Here is a 20,149-nt window from a genome sequence, read left to right as displayed (position 1 = left end):
GAGACTGTGAGAGCTTGTTGGTACTAGTACCCCGTGTATATAGCCAAGTTATCGTTACTCACTGTGTATTTATTCCTTGTGTTATTATTTTTCTATCATTTATTTTTCTCTCTGCTTTGAAGTGAAGGTCCCGGCCCGTAACTAAGCATTTCACTGTTAGTCTACACCTGTTGTTTACAAATCATGTGACAAATAAAATTTGATTTGAAACGGACTAGCCAATGCAGGACCTTGGAGTGATCAGACCAAAGCACAAGCAGGGTATCAGACAATATCTCAACATGACCTCTGATACTTTCCGACCCAACCCAGGTCAAGACTTCCTCTGCTCCCTTCCTGCTCTGGTTCCCTCAGTAGGGGACCTCAGCAGCAGGGTGGGAGGGGGGAGTGTGCACGGTAAGCCTTCTTTCCTCCACCTGTTTCCTCCTCCATCTGTCCTCCTCCCTTTTATGATAACAGAATGCTTTTCTCTCTCTCTCCTCTGCCCAGACTACAGCCCACAGCCCAGCCCCCCATTTATAATGAACAAAAACGCAACATGCAACAATTTCAATGATTTTACTGAGTTAGAGTTCATATGAGGGAATCAGTCAATTTAAATAAATTCATTATGCCCGAATATAAAGATTTCACACTGGGCAGGGGCGCAGCCATGGGGGAGCCAGCCCCAGCCAATCAGAATGAGTTTTTCCCCACAAAAGGGCTTTATTACAGACAGAAATACTCCTCAGTGTCATCAGCTGTCCGGGTGGCTGGTCTCAGACGATCCCACAGGTGAAGAAGCCGGATGTGAAGGTCCTGGGCTGGCGTGGTTACACGTGGTTGTGAGGTTGTTGGACGTACTGCCAAATTCTCTCACATTCAATTTTCTGGCAACAGTCAGCATGTCAATTGCACATTCCGTCAAAACTTGAGACATCTGTGGCATTGTGTTGTGTGACAAAAGTGCACATTTTAGAGTGGCCTTTTATTATCCCCAGCACAAGGTGCGCCTGTGTAATGATCATGCTGTTTAATCAGCTTGTTGTTATGCCACAACTGTCAGGAGGGTGGATTATCTTGGCAAATGAGAAATGCTCACTAACAGGGATGTAAACAAATTTGTGTACCAACATGTTTTGAGAAATAAGCCATTCGTGCGTATGGAACATTTCTGTGATACTTTTTTTCAGCTCATGAAACATGGGACCAACACTTTACATGTTGTGTTTATATTTTTGTTCAGTATACAAACGACGCACCATGCAAATGAATGGAGATTGATTTTAGGTGCCAATAACATAAACCATAAATATATTACTAACAACTTCTATCCCTGGTTCTGAAGTTGGGAGGTCTGTATGGGGAGGGAGGGGTCTGTATGGGGAGGGAGGGGTCTGTATGGGGAGGGTGGGTCTGTATGGGGAGGGTGGGGCCTGTATGGGGAGGGTGGGGCCTGTATGGGGAGGGTGGGGCCTGTATGGGGAGGGTGGGGCCTGTATGGGGAGGGTAGGCCTGTATGGGGAGGGTGGGGTCTGTATGGGGAGGGAGGGGCCTGTATGGGGAGGAAGGGGTCTGTATGGGGAGGGTGGGGTCTGTATGGGGAGGGTGGGGTCTGTATGGGGAGGGAGGGGTCTGTATGGGGAGGGTGGGGTCTGTATGGGGAGGGTGGGGTCTGTATGGGGAGGGAGGGTCTGTATGGAGAGGGAGGGTCTGTATGGGGAGGGTGGGGCCTGTATGGAGAGAGAGGGTCTGTATGGGGAGAGAGGGTCTGTATGGGGAGAGAGGGTAGGTATGGGGAGGGAGGGGTCTGTATGGGGAGGGAGGGGTCTGTATGGGGAGGGTGGGTCTGTATGGGGAGGGAGGGGTCTGTATGGGGAGGGTGGGGTTGATGTGCCTGTTGATGGCAGTAGGATACCTGGACAAGACAAGACAAGACATGCAGGCAGTCTATACTTGTTTGCTTAAACAAAGAGGAGACATTGTGGCAATGTCATGTGTTTCAATTCCAATAGTACTGATGGCTATGGGGATGGTATGAGAGGATGGGTAGGAGGAGGGACGAGGTAGAGGTTGGGGGAGGGAGGAGAAGGATGATGGGGGAAGGAGAAGGTGGGAAGGAAGAGGATGATAGGGGGGAGGAGGTGGGGAGGAGGATGATGGGGGGGGGGGTGTCCTTGAGGTGCACAAAGCAAACAGCTCAGAAGCACATGAACATGCTGATTAAACACCTTCAGGATGTATGGCGTGTGTGTGTGTGTGTGTGTGTGTGTGTGTGTGTGTGTGTGTGTGTGTGTGTGTGTGTGTGTGTGTGTGTGTGTGTGTGTGTGTGTGTGTGTGTGTGTGAGATAGATAGATAGAAAGCGTGCGTACACACGTCTGTGTTTGCATGTGTGAGTGTGTGCTAAAAGTCAAAGATTACAGCTTCTAAACTCTGTTAGTGTGTGTTGTCTGGACTGAGCTCAGCTAGTCATAGTCTCAGGGTGGGTCAGACAGGGACAGTTAGGGACCCAGGGAAAAGTCTCGATCAACATTAGACTACACAGGCCTCATAAAGACATTGTTAGCATCTCCCTCTACACAGACCACTGGCCATTCATTTCAATCACTTCACAACACATGCAAGCAGTTGCACACACTCACACTCGCACACTCTCACACATTCACACACCCACACAATCTCACACACTCACACACACACTCACACACACACACACACTCACACACACACTAACCCTCGTTAACATGCACAGCTGATCCACCATCTTTGAGTCTAACGACAGGTCAGAGGCCTGTGTCGTGATGGAGGACCATGTTACTGTGGTAATGGGGTCGGTGACGTTAGCGTGTGTCATGGGTCGTCTATATACCAGACAGACACAGAACAGATGATTAGCAAAACAATCTCTGGAAAAACTGTCTCTCTAGCTAGAAAAGGGAGGAAGGAAACGTGACACTAAGTGTCCGCCCCAAATGGCAGCCTATTCCCTTACTTTTGACCAGGGCCCATTTGGGACTATTCCTAATTGAAACCATGAGCGCTGACCAAGAGAAGGAATGGCATATTAATACAGTGTATTATTAACCTGAATGCACTCTAATGTAGCCGACAGATGAACACCGCCAAGATAAAAATCATCATCAATAGTGTTCAGAACGTATTCTTCTTCTCTCAAAAACACATTATTTACACCAATGTGACTGTATTAGGATAGATAACGAATCCTATTTAGTATTAATATTTTAGGGAATAGAGTGTAAGTGTACTACTGTAGTACTGTAGAGGGAGACAGTGCTAGGACAGGGAAACTAGTGAGCACAGAACTGCTAGACGGCTTCTCAGCAGGAGATTTCTATCGTCATGGAAATGCACACACACACAAGTAAGTGGTGTGTTTTTGATCAGCAAAGAAGATCAAAACACAGGTTCTCAAGCCCTTTTGTAACTTTGTTTTTCAACCATGTCCCAGCCAAGAATAACAGAGAGAAACAGGAGTGATGGGAGGTGTCAATCATGGTACAATATTACCATAAATCAAATGGTGAAACCCTATTCTAACATGGAACAAACCATAGAAAATGTGGCCTATCTATCTCTATCTGTCAGACCAATAGACTCTCTGATCACCGCCAAGAGAGGGCTGTCTCCAGCCTCCACACTCCAGCCCTGTGGTTCTTTGCAGGCATTGACAGGGCTGTGGAGGGGGAAAGTACAGCTGGCTTTGGCCTGGTTGATAAAATGGGCAGTCTGGCTCTCTCTCTCTCTCCACTCCCCGTCTCTTTCTCTCTCTCCTCTCTTTTCCATCTCTGGGTATGCCTGCCTGCCTGCTGCCCTGCATGTTAAAGCTGCTCCTCTTGGCTCAGTGTCAGAGCAGGGTTCTCTACTTGGGACTCTCCACATTCCAACTTACTGCCAACTTCCTTTTCAGCAAAAAAAAGAAGAGCCTGAAAAGCAGGGACTAATTGATACCTGTCCACACTGACTCATCATCATGGCCTTATCTCCCTGTCCTTACTGTAATTAGCCTATAGGGGCTTCCTTCCCAGCCCGTGCCACACAGAGAGGACTTCGGTGTGTGTGTGTATGCGTGGCCCTCCAAGTATAAAAGGAGTCCTTGTGGCTTTAGAGTTACCCAGGATCTGTGCTGTTGGATCAGACTCAGGGCTCAGTGGTGTGTTGTGTTCACTGTTTAGAATAAGAGGAGGCTCAACATTGATCCTGTGGTATCGTCTTAATTCATCTTTAGCCATGGTTTAGTGCTCTCTGTGTATGAGCTGGACAGAGAAAGGATGCAGGGAATGTATTTTACTAGCTAGGCTACCCCTGCCTTTCCCTCTTAGGTAGACACACACACGACATGTCCCCCTGCCCCCTCAAGCCCAGACATTCTTCACAGATAGACAGACAGACAGACAGACAGTCACAACACCAGTCTCCAGCACTAACAGCAGTACTGCAGTGTTCTCAGAGTTCAACACCAACACCCCTCTGTAGTAGTACATCTGACAGGCTACTGTATTGTGTCTATATGTGAGTGTGGTTTGTGCTGTCTTCTCCCTGAGTCGTTAGTACAGTGTCACACAACACAGGACTATGATACAGTAACACACAGACAGTGAGGGGGCTAGACAGTAGATGCAGTATCTGGAGTGTCCAGTTTGAGTGCCTGGACTGTGGAGGGAGAGTCCCCTCTCTCACTATCATTGGTTGCTCAGGCCTACTGCTACTTCCTGTTTCCTGGTCCAATCAGAGTGTCTCAGGGACAAGACAGTGTAGCGTCATGACGTGGCCCTCTTTGGGTATAGCGCGTGCCTTCCCCCTCTCTCTCCTCTCCTACACCCAGGTTCTGTTTTCTCAGGTCGTACATTCCTGGAGGAAACTCTCTCCTCCTGGCCATGCAGAAAGAGACACATAGAGAGAACAAAGGAATTTCTTCTACATCACAGAACTTGAGAACTGAACAATATCCATGTTTTGGAGAATGTGTAAACGGTCGGTGGAGTAGCCAGCTACGACCCGGTCCGTTTTGTTTCATGTTTGTGACCTCATGAAAGACAATACAGCCACATTACCATAACTCTGTTTATACAGGTGCCTCCATTATGAGGTTTGCGTCTAATTATTGTATAAATGGAATGAGTAAAGATGAAACTATTTGTGAAATGATGTAATGCTGTTAATGTGAGAGAATTGCATTCCCTTTCAAGTTTAACTAAGTCTTTGGCCCACCCCCATGAACACAGACATGATCTGGCTCATGGGACAGCCCTTTTCTACTGTTCCGAATAAAAAACCCACCTTGGGAAATCCTCTTCAGACCATGCATACCCCGGTCAGCTGAGGGGCAAAGGTTTGAGTAGAGACCACAAAAACCTCAGTTTAAGATAAGGTTGTAATGGTTGTTGAATTCCTAACCATACCACGTGGAGCATTGGCTACATGGCGGGAAATGGTTAGAGAACCTCCCCTATCATTTCCTTGTAACCATATCTACTGTTTGTTCGTTTATGCATTTCTGTGATTATTTAGTTAGTTAGTAAATAAATGATGAAGACAATTGTATGGATGATTCATAGTAAAGGCTGGGTTCGTGCAGATAACCAACAATTTACGACATTTGGAATGAGATTAACGTGAGGTAAAGAATAATTCATTAATTAGAAGACTAATTGATCAGAAATTTTAATATTTGAAGAGTTATATTAGGAAAATTATAACTTCGTAATCTGAAGATTTTCCTTGGTGCCCCAACTTCCTAGTTAATTACATTTACATGATTAGTTTAAATACGTAATAATAATTACAGAGAATTGATTTGATAAAACAAGTCTTCACTTTAAAACTTCTTGATGCACCCATCCCGTTACCGGGATCATTTTCGTCAACATCCGCTGAATTGCAGAGCACCAAATTCAAATTAAATTACTAAAAATATTTAATTTTCATGAAATCACAAGTGCAATATAGCAAAACACAGCTTAGCTTGTTGTTAATCCACCTGGCATGTCAGATTTCAAAAAAGCTTTTCGGCGAAAGCATACCAAGCGTTTATGTAAGGACATCTCTCTCAGTAGTCAAAACATTACAAACAGCTAGCAGCCAAGTAGATTGGTCACGAAAGTCAGAAAAGCAATAAAATGAATCGCTTACCTTTGATGATCTTCGGATGTTTGCACTCACGAGACTCCCAGTTAGACAATAAATGTTCCTTTTGTTCCATAAAGATTATTTTTATATCCTAAATAAATTATATCCAACCAATAACTTACTTGGCGCGTTATGTTCAGAAATCCACAGGCTCGAGCAGTCACGACCAGGCAGACGAAAATTCCAAATAGTATCCGTAAAGTTCATAGAAACATGTCAAACGTTTTTTTATAATCAATCCTCAGGTTGTTTTTACAAAATATAATCGATAATATTTCAACCGGGACTGTGGCTTCTTCAATAGGAGAGATAGAGAAAATGTCTGCTCCAAGCTGTTGTGCATGCAAAATGCTGCTGGCACCCAGCCATACAATGACGCAATGTGATCTTTCTCGCTCATTTTTCAAATTAAAAGCCTGAAACTATGTCGAAAGACTGTTCACACCACGGGGAACCATAGGAAAATAAATCTGGTTGATATCCCTATAAATGGAGCGAAGGCAGGCAATGGAACAGAGAGCTTTCAGGAAAAACAGCACTTCCGGGTTGGATTTTCCTCAGGTTTTCACCTGCAATATCAGTTCTGTTATACTCACAGACAATATTTTGACAGTTTTGGAAACTTTAGAGTGTTCTCTAATTATATGCATATTCTAGATTCTGGGCCTGAGAAATAGGTCGTTTCATTTGGGTATGTTTTTCATCCAAACATCAAAATACTTCCCCCTACACTCAACAGGTTAATGATGCCAAAGACACGACAGTAGGCAGATATTTCCTAGGACGTGGTGTCACGTCATGTGACAGGGCTGTAGAGTGGTCCAAAGGATGTCCTGCTGCAGCCCGGCAGCTCTGAGCATACCCTTCCCATAGCATGTCTCCCCTACTAAGTGTGTGTGTGTGTGTGTGTGTGTGTGTGTGTGTGTGTGTGTGTGTGTGTGTGTGTGTGTGTGTGTGTGTGTGTGTGTGTGTGTGTGTGCAAACAGAATGCAGTTAGGTCCTCCTCTGTCTGCAGTACAGTGGGGGACATACAGCATCACATTGTGTATGTATGGACGTGAGGGCAAGAGAGAGAGAGTACAGAGAGGGAAAGAGAGAAAGAGAGATTGAGAAAGAGGGAGAGAGAGGGAGACGGCGAGAGAGAGAGGGTAAGTGAGAGAGGTAATGGGATTCGCTTGGGGAGTAGGGCCAGGTGTGAAAAAGAAGCTTCCATTCTCATCCTCTCTTTCTCTCTCGTGTCCCGTACTGCAGAGCAATAGAACAGGTAGAAACACAAAGCTGGCTGTCAGAGTGGTACTGAGAGAGGAGAGAAGAGAGGAGGAGAGGAGAGGTAGAAACACAGAGCTGGCTGTCAGAGTGGTGCTGAGAGAGGAGAGAAGAGAGGAGGAGAGAAGAGAGGAGGAGAGAAGAGAGGAGGAGAGGTAGAAACACAGAGCTGGCTGTCAGAGTGGTGCTGAGAGAGGAGAGAAGAGAGGAGGAGAGGAGAGGTAGAAACACAGAGCTGGCTGTCAGAGTGGTGCTGAGAGAGGAGAGAAGGAGAGGAGAGAGGAGGAGAGGAGAGGTAGAAACACAGAGCTGGCTGTCAGAGTGGTGCTGAGAGAGGAGAGAAGGAGAGGAGAGAGGAGGAGAGGAGAGGTAGAAACACAGAGCTAGCTGTCAGAGTGGTGCTGAGAGAGGAGAGAAGGTGAGGAGAGAGGAGGAGAGGAGAGGTAGAAACACAGAGCTGGCTGTCAGAGTGGTGCTGAGAGAGGAGAGAAGGGAGGAGAGGAGAAGAGGGATCAGTGATAATCTCTCCTGTCCACCTCCATTACACTCCTCCTCACATGACTGATGAGCCAGACCAGACCTGCACAAAGGGAACACTAACAATCATCTCTCTCTCCATATTCAGACACATAAACGTACACACTCTTTACTAAAACTGTAGAGTAAAGTGTATCGCTCTCTCTCACCCTCCTTCTCCCTCTCCCTCTCTATTTTCCTTTTCTCTCCCCCCCTCCATCCCCCTCTATCCCTGTCTCTCTCATACTCTCCCTCTCTCTCCGGACACAGAGATTAGCTAGAGAGGAGAGGAGAGTGCAGAAAGCCTGGAGGACAGCATAGGACACAGTGCTCAGGAAGAGAATGACTGGCTGAAAAGAGTCTGTCTACAGGGGTACCGGGGCAGGCCAGGACAGGGGGAGAAACCTATTCAGAGAAGGATGGGAGGGGGGAGTATAGAGAGTGAGTCATGACTCACCACTCATACCCCAGCCAGTCTTCTCTAAGGTCTATTAACCCAGTAAAATGGCCCCCATTACTGGAGAATGTGACACATCTCTGATGACCAGCAGGTTTTGTTTAAACGTTGTTGGGCTGTTTAAAACCTGGGAATTATCTTTAAACAGCAGCACTTGTCCTCTCTGTCAACTGGGTGTGTTTAAAAAGCCCTTCTTCAGGCTGAGGGAGACGAAACAAGAGGTTTAAAGTCCACATGACTGATACATCCGTCTGGGGCTTGACCATATACTTGGTCTCCTCTGATGCAGGCAGGCAGGGGTGAGATTGTGTCACAGATAGCACATAAACACAGACAACCACAATATCAGGAGTGAAGCACACACACACACACACACACACACACACACACACACACACACACACACACACACACACACACACACACACACACACACACACACACACACACACACACACACACACACACACACACACACACACACACACACACACACACACACACACACACACACACACACACACAACGGGCTACCACCCCTTAATTCATCCCTCCACTGTGTTTGATGATGGATGTCTTTCCCTCAGTCTTGTTGGTGTATGAGAAACCAGGTCCTTCAGCCATCATCAGCCCAATGCTGTTCCATCACGGTCACACTAAAAACAAGCAGACACAGAGAAACTGCTGCTGCCACTCTTACCCACTCCTGAGCCAAGATGAATTCCTGTTTGACTAGGCTTTTACAGCAAGTCACTGTGGACTGAAGCTCCTCCATGATCCAATAATATAACAGTCATAGAAGTGTCCAGAATTTGACCTCTGCTGAAAAAAATTATATTGGCTACATGAGCTGCCAGACATCTGAGAGGACAGCTCAGAGAAGAGAAACAGACACATGTTATTGCATCAGAGGTCTCAGTGTTGAATGCACACTGGGCTATGTTGTTGATGTTGAGGAAGTCATGGAGTATACAAGAGCTAACAATACATTTGTGTGATCATTATTAATCGTAGCAGTAAAACCTCACCCAAATGGCCCTCTATTCCCTACATAGTGCATAACTTTTGCCCAGGTCACATAGGGCTCTAGTCAAAATGAGTGCACTGTATAGTGAATGAGGTGCCATTTGGTATGCAGACAATATGCAGTCATTTGTTTTCTGACAAACTGAGTCCTTCCTACATGCTGACTTAGTGCTTAGAAAGGGCCACTACAAACTCCTTATTAGAGCTATTAGGCAATGACTTCCAGAGCCTGGGACCATCGTAGGAAGTATTTAATCCTAGAGTTGGAATGGAAAAGAGAGGCAGGGAGATACAAGTGTGGGAGGCAGAAATGTGTGTGTGTGTGTGTGTGTGGGTGTGTGTGTGGTCTGTGCTACTCTGTGCTCCATAAACACACAGTGAGCATGAGGTCATATCCCCTTGAGGAAGCAAGAGGAAATTAGCCATCCCTTTAAGACTGATGCGATAGTTCTTAATAAAACAAACACCACTGGACCTTTCTTAATATAAGATGGAGGGCTGAGCTCTGAGTGTGTGTGTGTATGTATGTATGTATGTATGTAGCCTAGTGGTTAGAGCGTTGGACTAGTGTGTGTGTGTGTATGTATGTATGTAGCCTAGTGGTTAGAGCGTTGGACTAGTGTGTATGTATGTATGTATGTATGTAGCCTAGTGGTTAGAGCGTTGGACTAGTGTGTGTGTATGTATGTATGTATGTAGCCTAGTGGTTAGAGCGTTGGACTAGTGTGTATGTATGTATGTATGTATGTAGCCTAGTGGTTAGAGCGTTGGACTAGTGTGTGTGTGTGTGTATGTATGTATGTAGCCTAGTGGTTAGAGCGTTGGACTAGTGTGTGTGTGTGTGTATGTATGTAGCCTAGTGGTTAGAGCGTTGGACTAGTGTGTGTGTATGTATGTATGTATGTATGTATGTATGTATGTATGTATGTATGTATGTATGTAGCCTAGTGGTTAGAGCGTTGGACTAGTGTGTGTGTGTGTATGTATGTATGTAGCCTAGTGGTTAGAGCGTTGGACTAGTGTGTGTGTGTGTATGTATGTATGTAGCCTAGTGGTTAGAGCGTTGGACTAGTGTGTGTGTGTGTATGTATGTATGTAGCCTAGTGGTTAGAGCGTTGGACTAGTGTGTGTGTGTGTATGTATGTATGTAGCCTAGTGGTTAGAGCGTTGGACTAGTGTGTGTGTGTGTATGTATGTATGTAGCCTAGTGGTTAGAGCGTTGGACTAGTGTGTGTGTGTGTGTATGTATGTATGTAGCCTAGTGGTTAGAGCGTTGGACTAGTGTGTGTGTGTGTATGTATGTATGTCGCCTAGTGGTTAGAGCGTTGGACTAGTGTGTGTGTGTGTATGTATGTATGTAGCCTAGTGGTTAGAGCGTTGGACTAGTGTGTGTGTGTGTATGTATGTATGTATGTATGTAGCCTAGTGGTTAGAGCGTTGGACTAGTGTGTGTGTGTGTATGTATGTATGTAGCCTAGTGGTTAGAGCGTTGGACTAGTGTGTGTGTGTGTGTGTATGTATGTATGTAGCCTAGTGGTTAGAGCGTTGGACTAGTGTGTGTGTGTGTATGTATGTATGTAGCCTAGTGGTTAGAGCGTTGGACTAGTGTGTGTGTGTATGTATGTATGTAGCCTAGTGGTTAGAGCGTTGGACTAGTGTGTGTGTGTGTATGTATGCATGTAGCCTAGTGGTTAGAGTGTTGGACTAGTGTGTGTGTGTGTATGTATGTATGTAGCCTAGTGGTTAGAGCGTTGTACTAGTGTGTGTGTGTGTATGTATGTATGTAGCCTAGTGGTTAGAGCGTTGGACTAGTGTGTGTGTGTGTATGTATGTATGTAGCCTAGTGGTTAGAGCGTTGGACTAGTGTGTGTGTGTGTATGTATGTATGTAGCCTAGTGGTTAGAGCGTTGGACTAGTGTGTGTGTGTGTGTATGTATGTATGTAGCCTAGTGGTTAGAGCGTTGGACTAGTGTGTGTGTGTGTGTATGTATGTATGTAGCCTAGTGGTTAGAGCGTTGGACTAGTGTGTGTGTGTGTATGTATGTATGTAGCCTAGTGGTTAGAGCGTTGGACTAGTGTGTGTGTGTGTATGTATGTATGTAGCCTAGTGGTTAGAGCGTTGGACTAGTGTGTGTGTGTGTATGTATGTATGTAGCCTAGTGGTTAGAGCGTTGGACTAGTGTGTGTGTGTGTATGTATGTATGTAGCCTAGTGGTTAGAGCGTTGGACTAGTGTGTGTGTGTGTGTGTATGTATGTATGTAGCCTAGTGGTTAGAGCATTGGACTAGTGTGTGTGTGTGTATGTATGTATGTAGCCTAGTGGTTAGAGCGTTGGACTAGTGTGTGTGTGTGTATGTATGTATGTAGCCTAGTGGTTAGAGCGTTGGACTAGTGTGTGTGTGTGTATGTATGTATGTAGCCTAGTGGTTAGAGCGTTGGACTAGTGTGTGTGTGTGTATGTATGTATGTAGCCTAGTGGTTAGAGCGTTGGACTAGTGTGTGTGTGTGTATGTATGTATGTAGCCTAGTGGTTAGAGCGTTGGACTAGTGTGTGTGTGTGTATGTATGTATGTAGCCTAGTGGTTAGAGCGTTGGACTAGTGTGTGTGTGTGTATGTATGTATGTAGCCTAGTGGTTAGAGCGTTGTACTAGTGTGTGTGTGTGTATGTATGTATGTAGCCTAGTGGTTAGAGCGTTGGACTAGTGTGTGTGTGTGTATGTATGTATGTAGCCTAGTGGTTAGAGCGTTGGACTAGTGTGTGTGTGTGTATGTATGTATGTAGCCTAGTGGTTAGAGCGTTGGACTAGTGTGTGTGTGTGTGTATGTATGTATGTAGCCTAGTGGTTAGAGCGTTGGACTAGTGTGTGTGTGTGTATGTATGTATGTAGCCTAGTGGTTAGAGCGTTGGACTAGTGTGTGTGTGTGTATGTATGTATGTAGCCTAGTGGTTAGAGCGTTGTACTAGTGTGTGTGTGTGTATGTATGTATGTAGCCTAGTGGTTAGAGCGTTGGACTAGTGTGTGTGTGTGTATGTATGTATGTAGCCTAGTGGTTAGAGCGTTGGACTAGTGTGTGTGTGTGTATGTATGTATGTAGCCTAGTGGTTAGAGCGTTGGACTAGTGTGTGTGTGTGTATGTATGTATGTAGCCTAGTGGTTAGAGCGTTGGACTAGTGTGTGTGTGTGTATGTATGTATGTAGCCTAGTGGTTAGAGCGTTGGACTAGTGTGTGTGTGTGTGTATGTATGTATGTAGCCTAGTGGTTAGAGCGTTGGACTAGTAACCCACTGTTCCTAGGCCATCATTGAAAATAAGAATTTGTTCTTAACTGACATGCCTAGCAAAATAAAAATAAAAAATTAAGCAAGTGTGTGTGTGTGTGTGTGTGTGTGTCTGCTTCTTCTCAACCAGGAATGTAAGCTAGGGGGCTCCAACTTTCCCCTCTCACTGCTGTATCCTAGTTTACATCTCCCCTGCAGAGATTACAGTACCAAATACATTACATGTTTTCACTGTCATTCACATAAACACTGTCCACTTAAGACTTGCGACCTGTTCAGTTGGGTTATGAAGAGATGGCCCATAAATCAATTGGACCAGTCGTCAGAAAGAGATTAAGAAACCAGGGGGAGATGCAATTGATTAGGAACCTTAGATTACAATTATTTATGGACTAGATCACTCATAACCATAGTAATATGACTTGTTCTTCCACTGAGCCCCTACCCAGCCTGTTATGATGTACTTGGCTGTGTGTTGGCACCATAGTAATTCCACTGGATGTTTATATAGACTGACAATGACTGAAAACGTGCAAAGACTGATTAAGACATTAAAGCGGCAACACAATGGGAGGTAAATGAAAGATATATAGAGAGAGTTTGTGTTTGAATTGAACTGCAGAGAGAGGAGAGAGTTATTTTGATCAATTTAGGCAGACAGTATTGGACAGGCCAGGGAGTCAGGTGACAGTGACAGTCCCCTCTGTAACAGATCTGCCATAAAACCCTTTGTCTTGCCATTATAATTACACAGACACAGAGCTAACACCTGCCGTGACACTAGTCACATTAGTCACTGACGGGGAGGAGGAGTGGTATTGTAACTGCCAAACATCAGGCAGCTCATTCAGACACTGTTTGACAGCAACCATGTTGCAATAAATTAGCTTGTCAATTAACTCACAGACAGCCACGGCAACGTCTTGTCTGGCTACACACACTGAGCCCTTCCCCTTCACAAGCACCCGTTCAGCAAAGGAGAACAGTCTAGGGGTAGGGGAGTAAAGTAAGACGTCTTACCATTATAAGTCACTCTGGGTTTGGTCAAGCACATGACGATGTGTAGATCCATCTCATCCGTGGAGACAAACTTGGAGCAGACAGGGCACATGAAGCCTGCATGGAGGGAGAAGGGAGGAGGAAAGGAAGACCAAGTGGTAAATATCAGAACTCTAATTCTGTAAAGGGAAATCATTAAGTACCTACGTATATTGTTACCATAACACAGCATCACACACCCGAACCCCTCCGAACCCCAGCCACCACAACATTCTCTCTGACATTACAAACTGAGTTCTCCCTATTACATTCTCCTGTAATTACACTCTATGAGTCACACTCAATAATCTCCCTGTGATAGTAACAGCAAAGATGATAAAATGAGGTGATATTTAACACTGATTGCAAAGCTTGTCTTGACATTATCACTGTGATGCAGCAGATGGCAGAGACGCTCTTTAAACTGAGATTATTAATGATCGTGTTTGGTAACTCTGCACTAAACAGTTAACACAACTAGACAGCCAAACAGACTGACAGACAGGGTTTAATGTTGTTATCGATGATGTGGTATGATAACATCTGGTTAGTGTAGGACTGATAGGGGTGGTATAGGAGGTATCTATCATTTGACTGGACTAGCAGCTGGGTTTATGGCAACCACCTCGGGTTGGCACAGAGGGAGGGAGTGTGTGTGTTTATGTGTGTGTGTGTGTGTGTATGTATGTATGTATGTATGTATGTATGTATGTATGTATGTATGTATGTATGTATGTATGTATGTATGTATGTATGTATGTATGTATGTATGTATGTATGTATGTATGTATGTATGTATGTGAGTGAGTGTATGTCTGTGTGAGTGAGTGTGTGAGTGTGTGTATGTATGTACAGTGAGGGAAAAGTATTTGATCCCCTGCTGATTTTGTATGTTTGCCCACTGACAAAGAAATGATCAGTCTATAATTTTAATGGTAGATTTATTTGAACAGTGAGAGACAGAATAACAACAACAAAATCCATAAAAACACATGTCAAAAATGTTATGAATTGATTTGCATTTTAACGAGGGAAATAAGTATTTGACCCCCTCTCAATCAGAAAGATTTCTGGCTCCCAGGTGTCTTTTATACAGGTACCGAGCTGAGATTAGGAGCACACTCTTAAAGGGACACCTGTCCACAGAAGCAATCAATCAATCTGATTCCAAAACTCTCCACCATGGCCAAGACCAAAGAGCTCTCCAAGGATGTCAGGGACAAGATTGTAGACCTACACAAGGCTGGAATGGACTACAAGACCATCGCCAAGCAGCTTGGTGAGAAGGTGACAAGAGTTGGTGCGATTATTAGCAAATGGAAGAAACACAATAGAACTGTCAATCTCCCTCGGCCTGGGGCTCCATGCAAGATCTCACCTCGTGGAGTTGCAATGATCATGAGAACGGTGAGGAATCAGCCCAGAACTACACGGGAGGATCTTGTCAATGATCTCAAGGCAGCTGGGACCATAGTCACCAAGAAAACAATTGGTAACACACTATGCAGTGAAGGACTGAAATCCTGCAGCGCCCGCAAGGTCCCCCTGCTCAAGAAAGCACATATACATTCTTGTCTGAAGTTTGCCAATGAACATCTGAATGATTCAGAGGACAACTGAGGACAAATGAGACCAAAATGGAGCTCTTTGGCTTCAACTCAACTCGCTGTGTTTGAAGGAGGAGGAATGCTGCCTATGACCCCAAGAACACCATCCCCACCGTCTAACATGGAGGTGGAAACATTATGCTTTTGGGGGTGTTTTTCTGCAAAGGGGACAGGACAACTTCACCGCATCAAAGGGACGATGGACGGGGCCATGTACAGTCAAATCCTGGGTGAGAACCTCCTTCCTTCAGCCAGGGCATTGAAAATGGGTCGTGGATCGGTATTCCAGCATGACAATGACCCAAAACACACGGCCAAGGCAACAAAGGAGTGGCTCAAGAAGAAGCACATTAGGTCCTGGAGTGGCCTAGCCAGTCTCCAGACCTTAATCCCATAGAAAATCTGTGTAGGGAGCTGAAGGTTTGAGTTGCCAAACGTCAGCCTCGAAACCTTAATGACTTGGAGAAGATCTGCAAAGAGGAGCGGGACAAAATCCCTCCTGAGATGTGTGCAAACCTGGTGGCCAACTACAAGAAACGTCTGACCTCTGTGATTGCCTAAGTCACTAAGTCAGTACTAAGTCATGTTTTGCAGAGGGGTCAAATACTTCAAATTAAAATGCAAATCAATTTATAACATTTTTGACATGCGTTTTTCTGGATTTTCAACCTCAAGGCCCGTTCCCCTCTGCTTATCACACCCATTATATCCTGCAGCTCACTATAGTGTACACAGTGTGTGTGTGTGTGTATGTGTATTTACAGATTATTTCCTGTAAAATACATCCATATAATATATGAGTCATCCTGATGTGTGCATGCAAACAGACCCACAGGCACAATAACCAGGTTTCCATCTTACCATCGCATGCAGAAGACTTACCTGACGCATAAAAACGACAGTCATGTCGGTACAATTTGATACAGTCGGACAGACCATTTGGTTGTTCCACAAGGTGGGATCTTGTGTCGGTAAAATGAATTATGCGAGAAATGGCATTGGAGAGGCCTTTATGTGCAAACATTGATATATTAATCATCACATAGAAATAAACTCGGAATCACGGCCTGATATTCCCCCCCCCCATCACAACGTGAAAAAGCATTTCAAGTTCATAAGCAGATGAAATAAGTTATGATGAACTTCACATGGTGGTTAAGTGCATGGTGATCATGCACATTTCCAATAGGCTAAATATCGAGGGTAGGCTATTATTTGAATGCTGTTGACATAATGATCAGTGCTTGGCTGCCAATTATTTCATAAACTAATCATATACCCCCCCCCGGCCACTTTATCAGCCAAGTCTTGTCTAGACAGAGAGCCTGAAGCAAAACTAGATTGTGCATGTTTGTGTGACAAAACCATCTGTAGTTGAAATTGTGATTGAAACCCACGTAACGTATGTCTTTTAATTGGTACATGGGAACTTCGTCATCACGCAGCCTTTTGTCCACAAAAAGTGGTGGGAACATGCACATATTGTTTTTAATGCAGATTTTAGAATATTCACATGAAAATCTGTCTCCAATTGGATGGAACCCCAGCTATGGACACACACCAGGATGACTGATGTATTATCAGGATGCACTTTCCAGGAAACGAATCTGGAAATATTCAGTCACAACACACACCCCTGTAGGCCCTGCACTCCTACAGGCAACAATCAATCTCTAGCCCAACTCAACTCTGCAGGGGGTACAGTTACGTCTACAGATCTGAAGACAATACTGTAGACAATTTCAGGGGGTAGCCCCGTCTGGGACTTGGTCCGAACCTCTTGACAAGGTTGCTAGGTGTTGGGTTGAGCTTGCTACATTACCCCTTTTCCTTCGGGAGAGCGTGTCCCCACACTTCTCTTTATCAAGTCTCTCACATCACATGTACACTCCTCTTCAATGGCTTCACGGGCGCCATCCCACTTCAGACACCAATGTGTGTTTGTGTGTGCGTCCGGTTATTTTCAGAATAATTTCCTGGAAAATGCCTCCACAGAATATATGCCTCATCCTGGTGTGCGTGCATACAAACAGACACGTGTGTGTGTGTGTGTGTGTGTGTGTGTGTGTGTGTGTGTGTGTGTGTGTGTGTGTGTGTGTGTGTGTGTGTGTGTGTAGATATTGGCTGTACTAATCCCTTTCTGTGGAGAGGATATTGGAGAGGAGGAGAGGAGTGTCCCACTTCCAGCAGGGACTAGAAGAGATAAGAGGAGATAAGGTGGGAAATTCAAAGCTGAACTACTACACAACTCCCTCAGCATAAGCTGACTAACTGAGGGGGTTAACCATCTCTCCTTCGCTCACCTCCTCTTCCCTCCCTCCATTTAGACACCAAGCTGACACCCTCTGCTCTGGCTCTGGCACAGCAGACTAGCAGACGGGGCAGACTATGACGGGGAGAAGGGCAGCTGTGACCGTCTCTGTGTCTGCCCAGTGCTCACTATAGGGCACACAGAGTAGGGAGGTGTAGCTAGCATGGTATGTCTGCCAACTAGGCCTATAGGACAGAATGGAGCACAGTGGCACAGTATGGCCTGTCTGGCCAGCTGTAGGTCCAGCCAGTCTGGACTCTGGATGTACTGAGTCAATACAGATCATCTAAAGGTGATGCAGAACGTCACATACTACGTGTTTAGTTTGTCTGTATGACTGTTCACCTGACATCTCCAGCCTTCACAAGAGAAGCTATCTATCTGTCTGACCACATGAAGTGTAATACAAACCCAACATGGCTGCTTGCTTGGTGTTAAAGGTAACACACTCCTATCTAATGACTGTCCTTTGTGTGTGTGCGTGTGTGTGTGTGCCACCGTGTGTGTGTGTGTGTGTGTGTCACCGTGTGTGTGTGTGTGTGTGTATGCCACCGTGGTGTGTGTGTGTGTGTGTGTGTGTGTGTGTGCCAGCGTGGGTGTGTGTGTATGTGTGTCCTCTCTGTGTCTTTGGGTTATTTACTGTAAACCATGCCACAGGAGGGGAGCAGCTGCATATTAACCAATGACCACATCAACACAGAGCAGGCCAGGGCTAGATCCAGGACCAACTGCCAGAGAACAGCAACTCAAACGTCTTACATCAACACACACAGAGCCCAGTACTCCTACAGGCAACAACCTACATCAAGCCTAACTCAACTCTGCAGGGGGTACAGCTAGATGTACAGATCTGAAGATAATCCACTGGCATGAACTGTATAGGCCTACAAAGCCAGCTACCACACAGTAGACAGTAACTGTCAGAAAGCCTGCTGTCTGGGAAGGGAAATAATGCGCTCAATTGTACTGGTAATCATGTTCATCTTGTTTCAACATCTGTTTCTATGTGTGTGTGTGTGAGAGAGAGAGAGAGAGAGAGAGAGAGAGAGAGAGGGTGAGAGAGAGAGAGAGAGGGTGAGAGAGAGAGAGAGAGAGGGTGAGAGAGAACGAGAGAGGGTGAGAGAGAGAGAGAGAGAGAGAGAGAGAGAGAGAGAGAGAGAGAGAGAGGGTGAGAGAGAACGAGAGAGGGTGAGAGGGAGAGAGAGCAGACTGTCGGTAGAATTCTCTCCTCTCCTGCAGAGAAAGGTTGCACAACATAACATAGCCTTGGCAGCTAGTCAACATCTTTTCTCTGGGTTATTCCATTTCAGGGCTCTGATCTTGCGTCATGCTGCATATAGAAAACATACATTGTCTGATCACAGTGTTGTTTAATTGTCTGGAATTAAATGTAATTCTAAGTGAATGTTGAGAGAGAGGGACATTTAATTGAAGGAATGACTATGGAGGGATGGAGGAGAGCTGAAGTGGAACCTTTATCTTGATAAACAGACTAGAGTTAGTGACATCATCAGAGCAATAACATGAGGTGACAGTTTAACAGTCAGTGGGTTTTCAAGACACCCAAAGTCACGTTACATAGTCAAGATAATCAACATGATAATAAAGTAATGAAATCATGGTAGGCTATAAAAGACAGAGTTGGTATGTATGGGCTTAACGGTGATGACATTCACACATCAGTTTGATAGAGCCCATACAGAACGGTAATGAGGAAGACCCCCCTGTCCCCTCTTTTACACACATGCTTAGTTGAGGTTACTAAAACATTGATCTCAAGATCATATTTGGGAAAATACAAGTAAAGGAACAGAACAGAAAACAAAGAGTAAAAAATATCCTCAAGCCAATGTTCTCCCAGTCAGTCAGTCCCACGGGAAGAGGAGAGAGGCCAGCACCATTAGCAGCAATCAGATAAGGAGAGAAGGAGTTGGTGAGGAGAGGAGGGAGATGGGGGGATAGAGGGGGAGATGGGGAGTAGAGGAGGAGAGGAGTAGAGGAGATGGGGGTAGAGTGGGAGATGGGGAGTAGAGGAGATGGGAGTAGAGGAGGAGATGAGAAGTAGAGGAGGAGATGAGAGGAGGAGATGGGGAGTAAGGAGGAGAGGAGTAGAGGAGATGGGGGGTAGAGGAGGAGATGAAGGAGGAGATGGAGAGTAGAGGAGGAGATGAGAGGAGGAGATGGGGGATAGAGGGGGAGATGGGGAGTAGAGGAGGAGATGAGAGGAGGAGAGGAGGAGATGGGAGTAGAGGAGAGAGGAGTAGAGGAGATGGGGGTAGGAGGAGATGAGAGGAGGAGATGGAGAGTAGAGGAGGAGATGAGAGGAGGAGATGGGGAGGAAGAGGGGGGAGATGGGGAGTAGAGGAGGAGAGGAGTAGAGGAGATGGGGGTAGAGGGGGAGATAGAGGAGGAGGAGTAGAGGAGATGGGGGTAGAGGAGGAGATGAGAGGAGGAGAATGAAGGAGTAGAGGGGAGATGAGTAGAGGAGGAGATGAGAGAGAGGGGAGATGAGAGGAGGAG

General features: G+C 45.5%; 1 protein-coding gene across 2 annotated transcripts in view; it reads right to left on the bottom strand.

Annotated features, from left to right (window-relative positions):
- The window catches only part of LOC109907715 (E3 ubiquitin-protein ligase znrf2), a 76,025-nt gene that overhangs the window by 21,711 nt on the left and 34,165 nt on the right, over positions 1–20,149 (bottom strand). For both annotated transcript variants that reach the window (XM_031787550.1, XM_020505861.2), the window contains exon 2: positions 13,694–13,789. In XM_031787550.1, the coding sequence (XP_031643410.1) occupies positions 13,694–13,789 (96 nt within the window). The remainder of the gene's footprint in view (positions 1–13,693; positions 13,790–20,149) is intronic.

This window comes from Oncorhynchus kisutch, linkage group LG2, assembly GCF_002021735.2.
Source record: "Oncorhynchus kisutch isolate 150728-3 linkage group LG2, Okis_V2, whole genome shotgun sequence".
In the NCBI taxonomy this organism is placed as follows: domain Eukaryota; kingdom Metazoa; phylum Chordata; class Actinopteri; order Salmoniformes; family Salmonidae; genus Oncorhynchus; species Oncorhynchus kisutch.
Note: the sequence above shows the minus strand (reverse complement) of the source record. Positions and strands in the feature narration are given on the sequence as shown.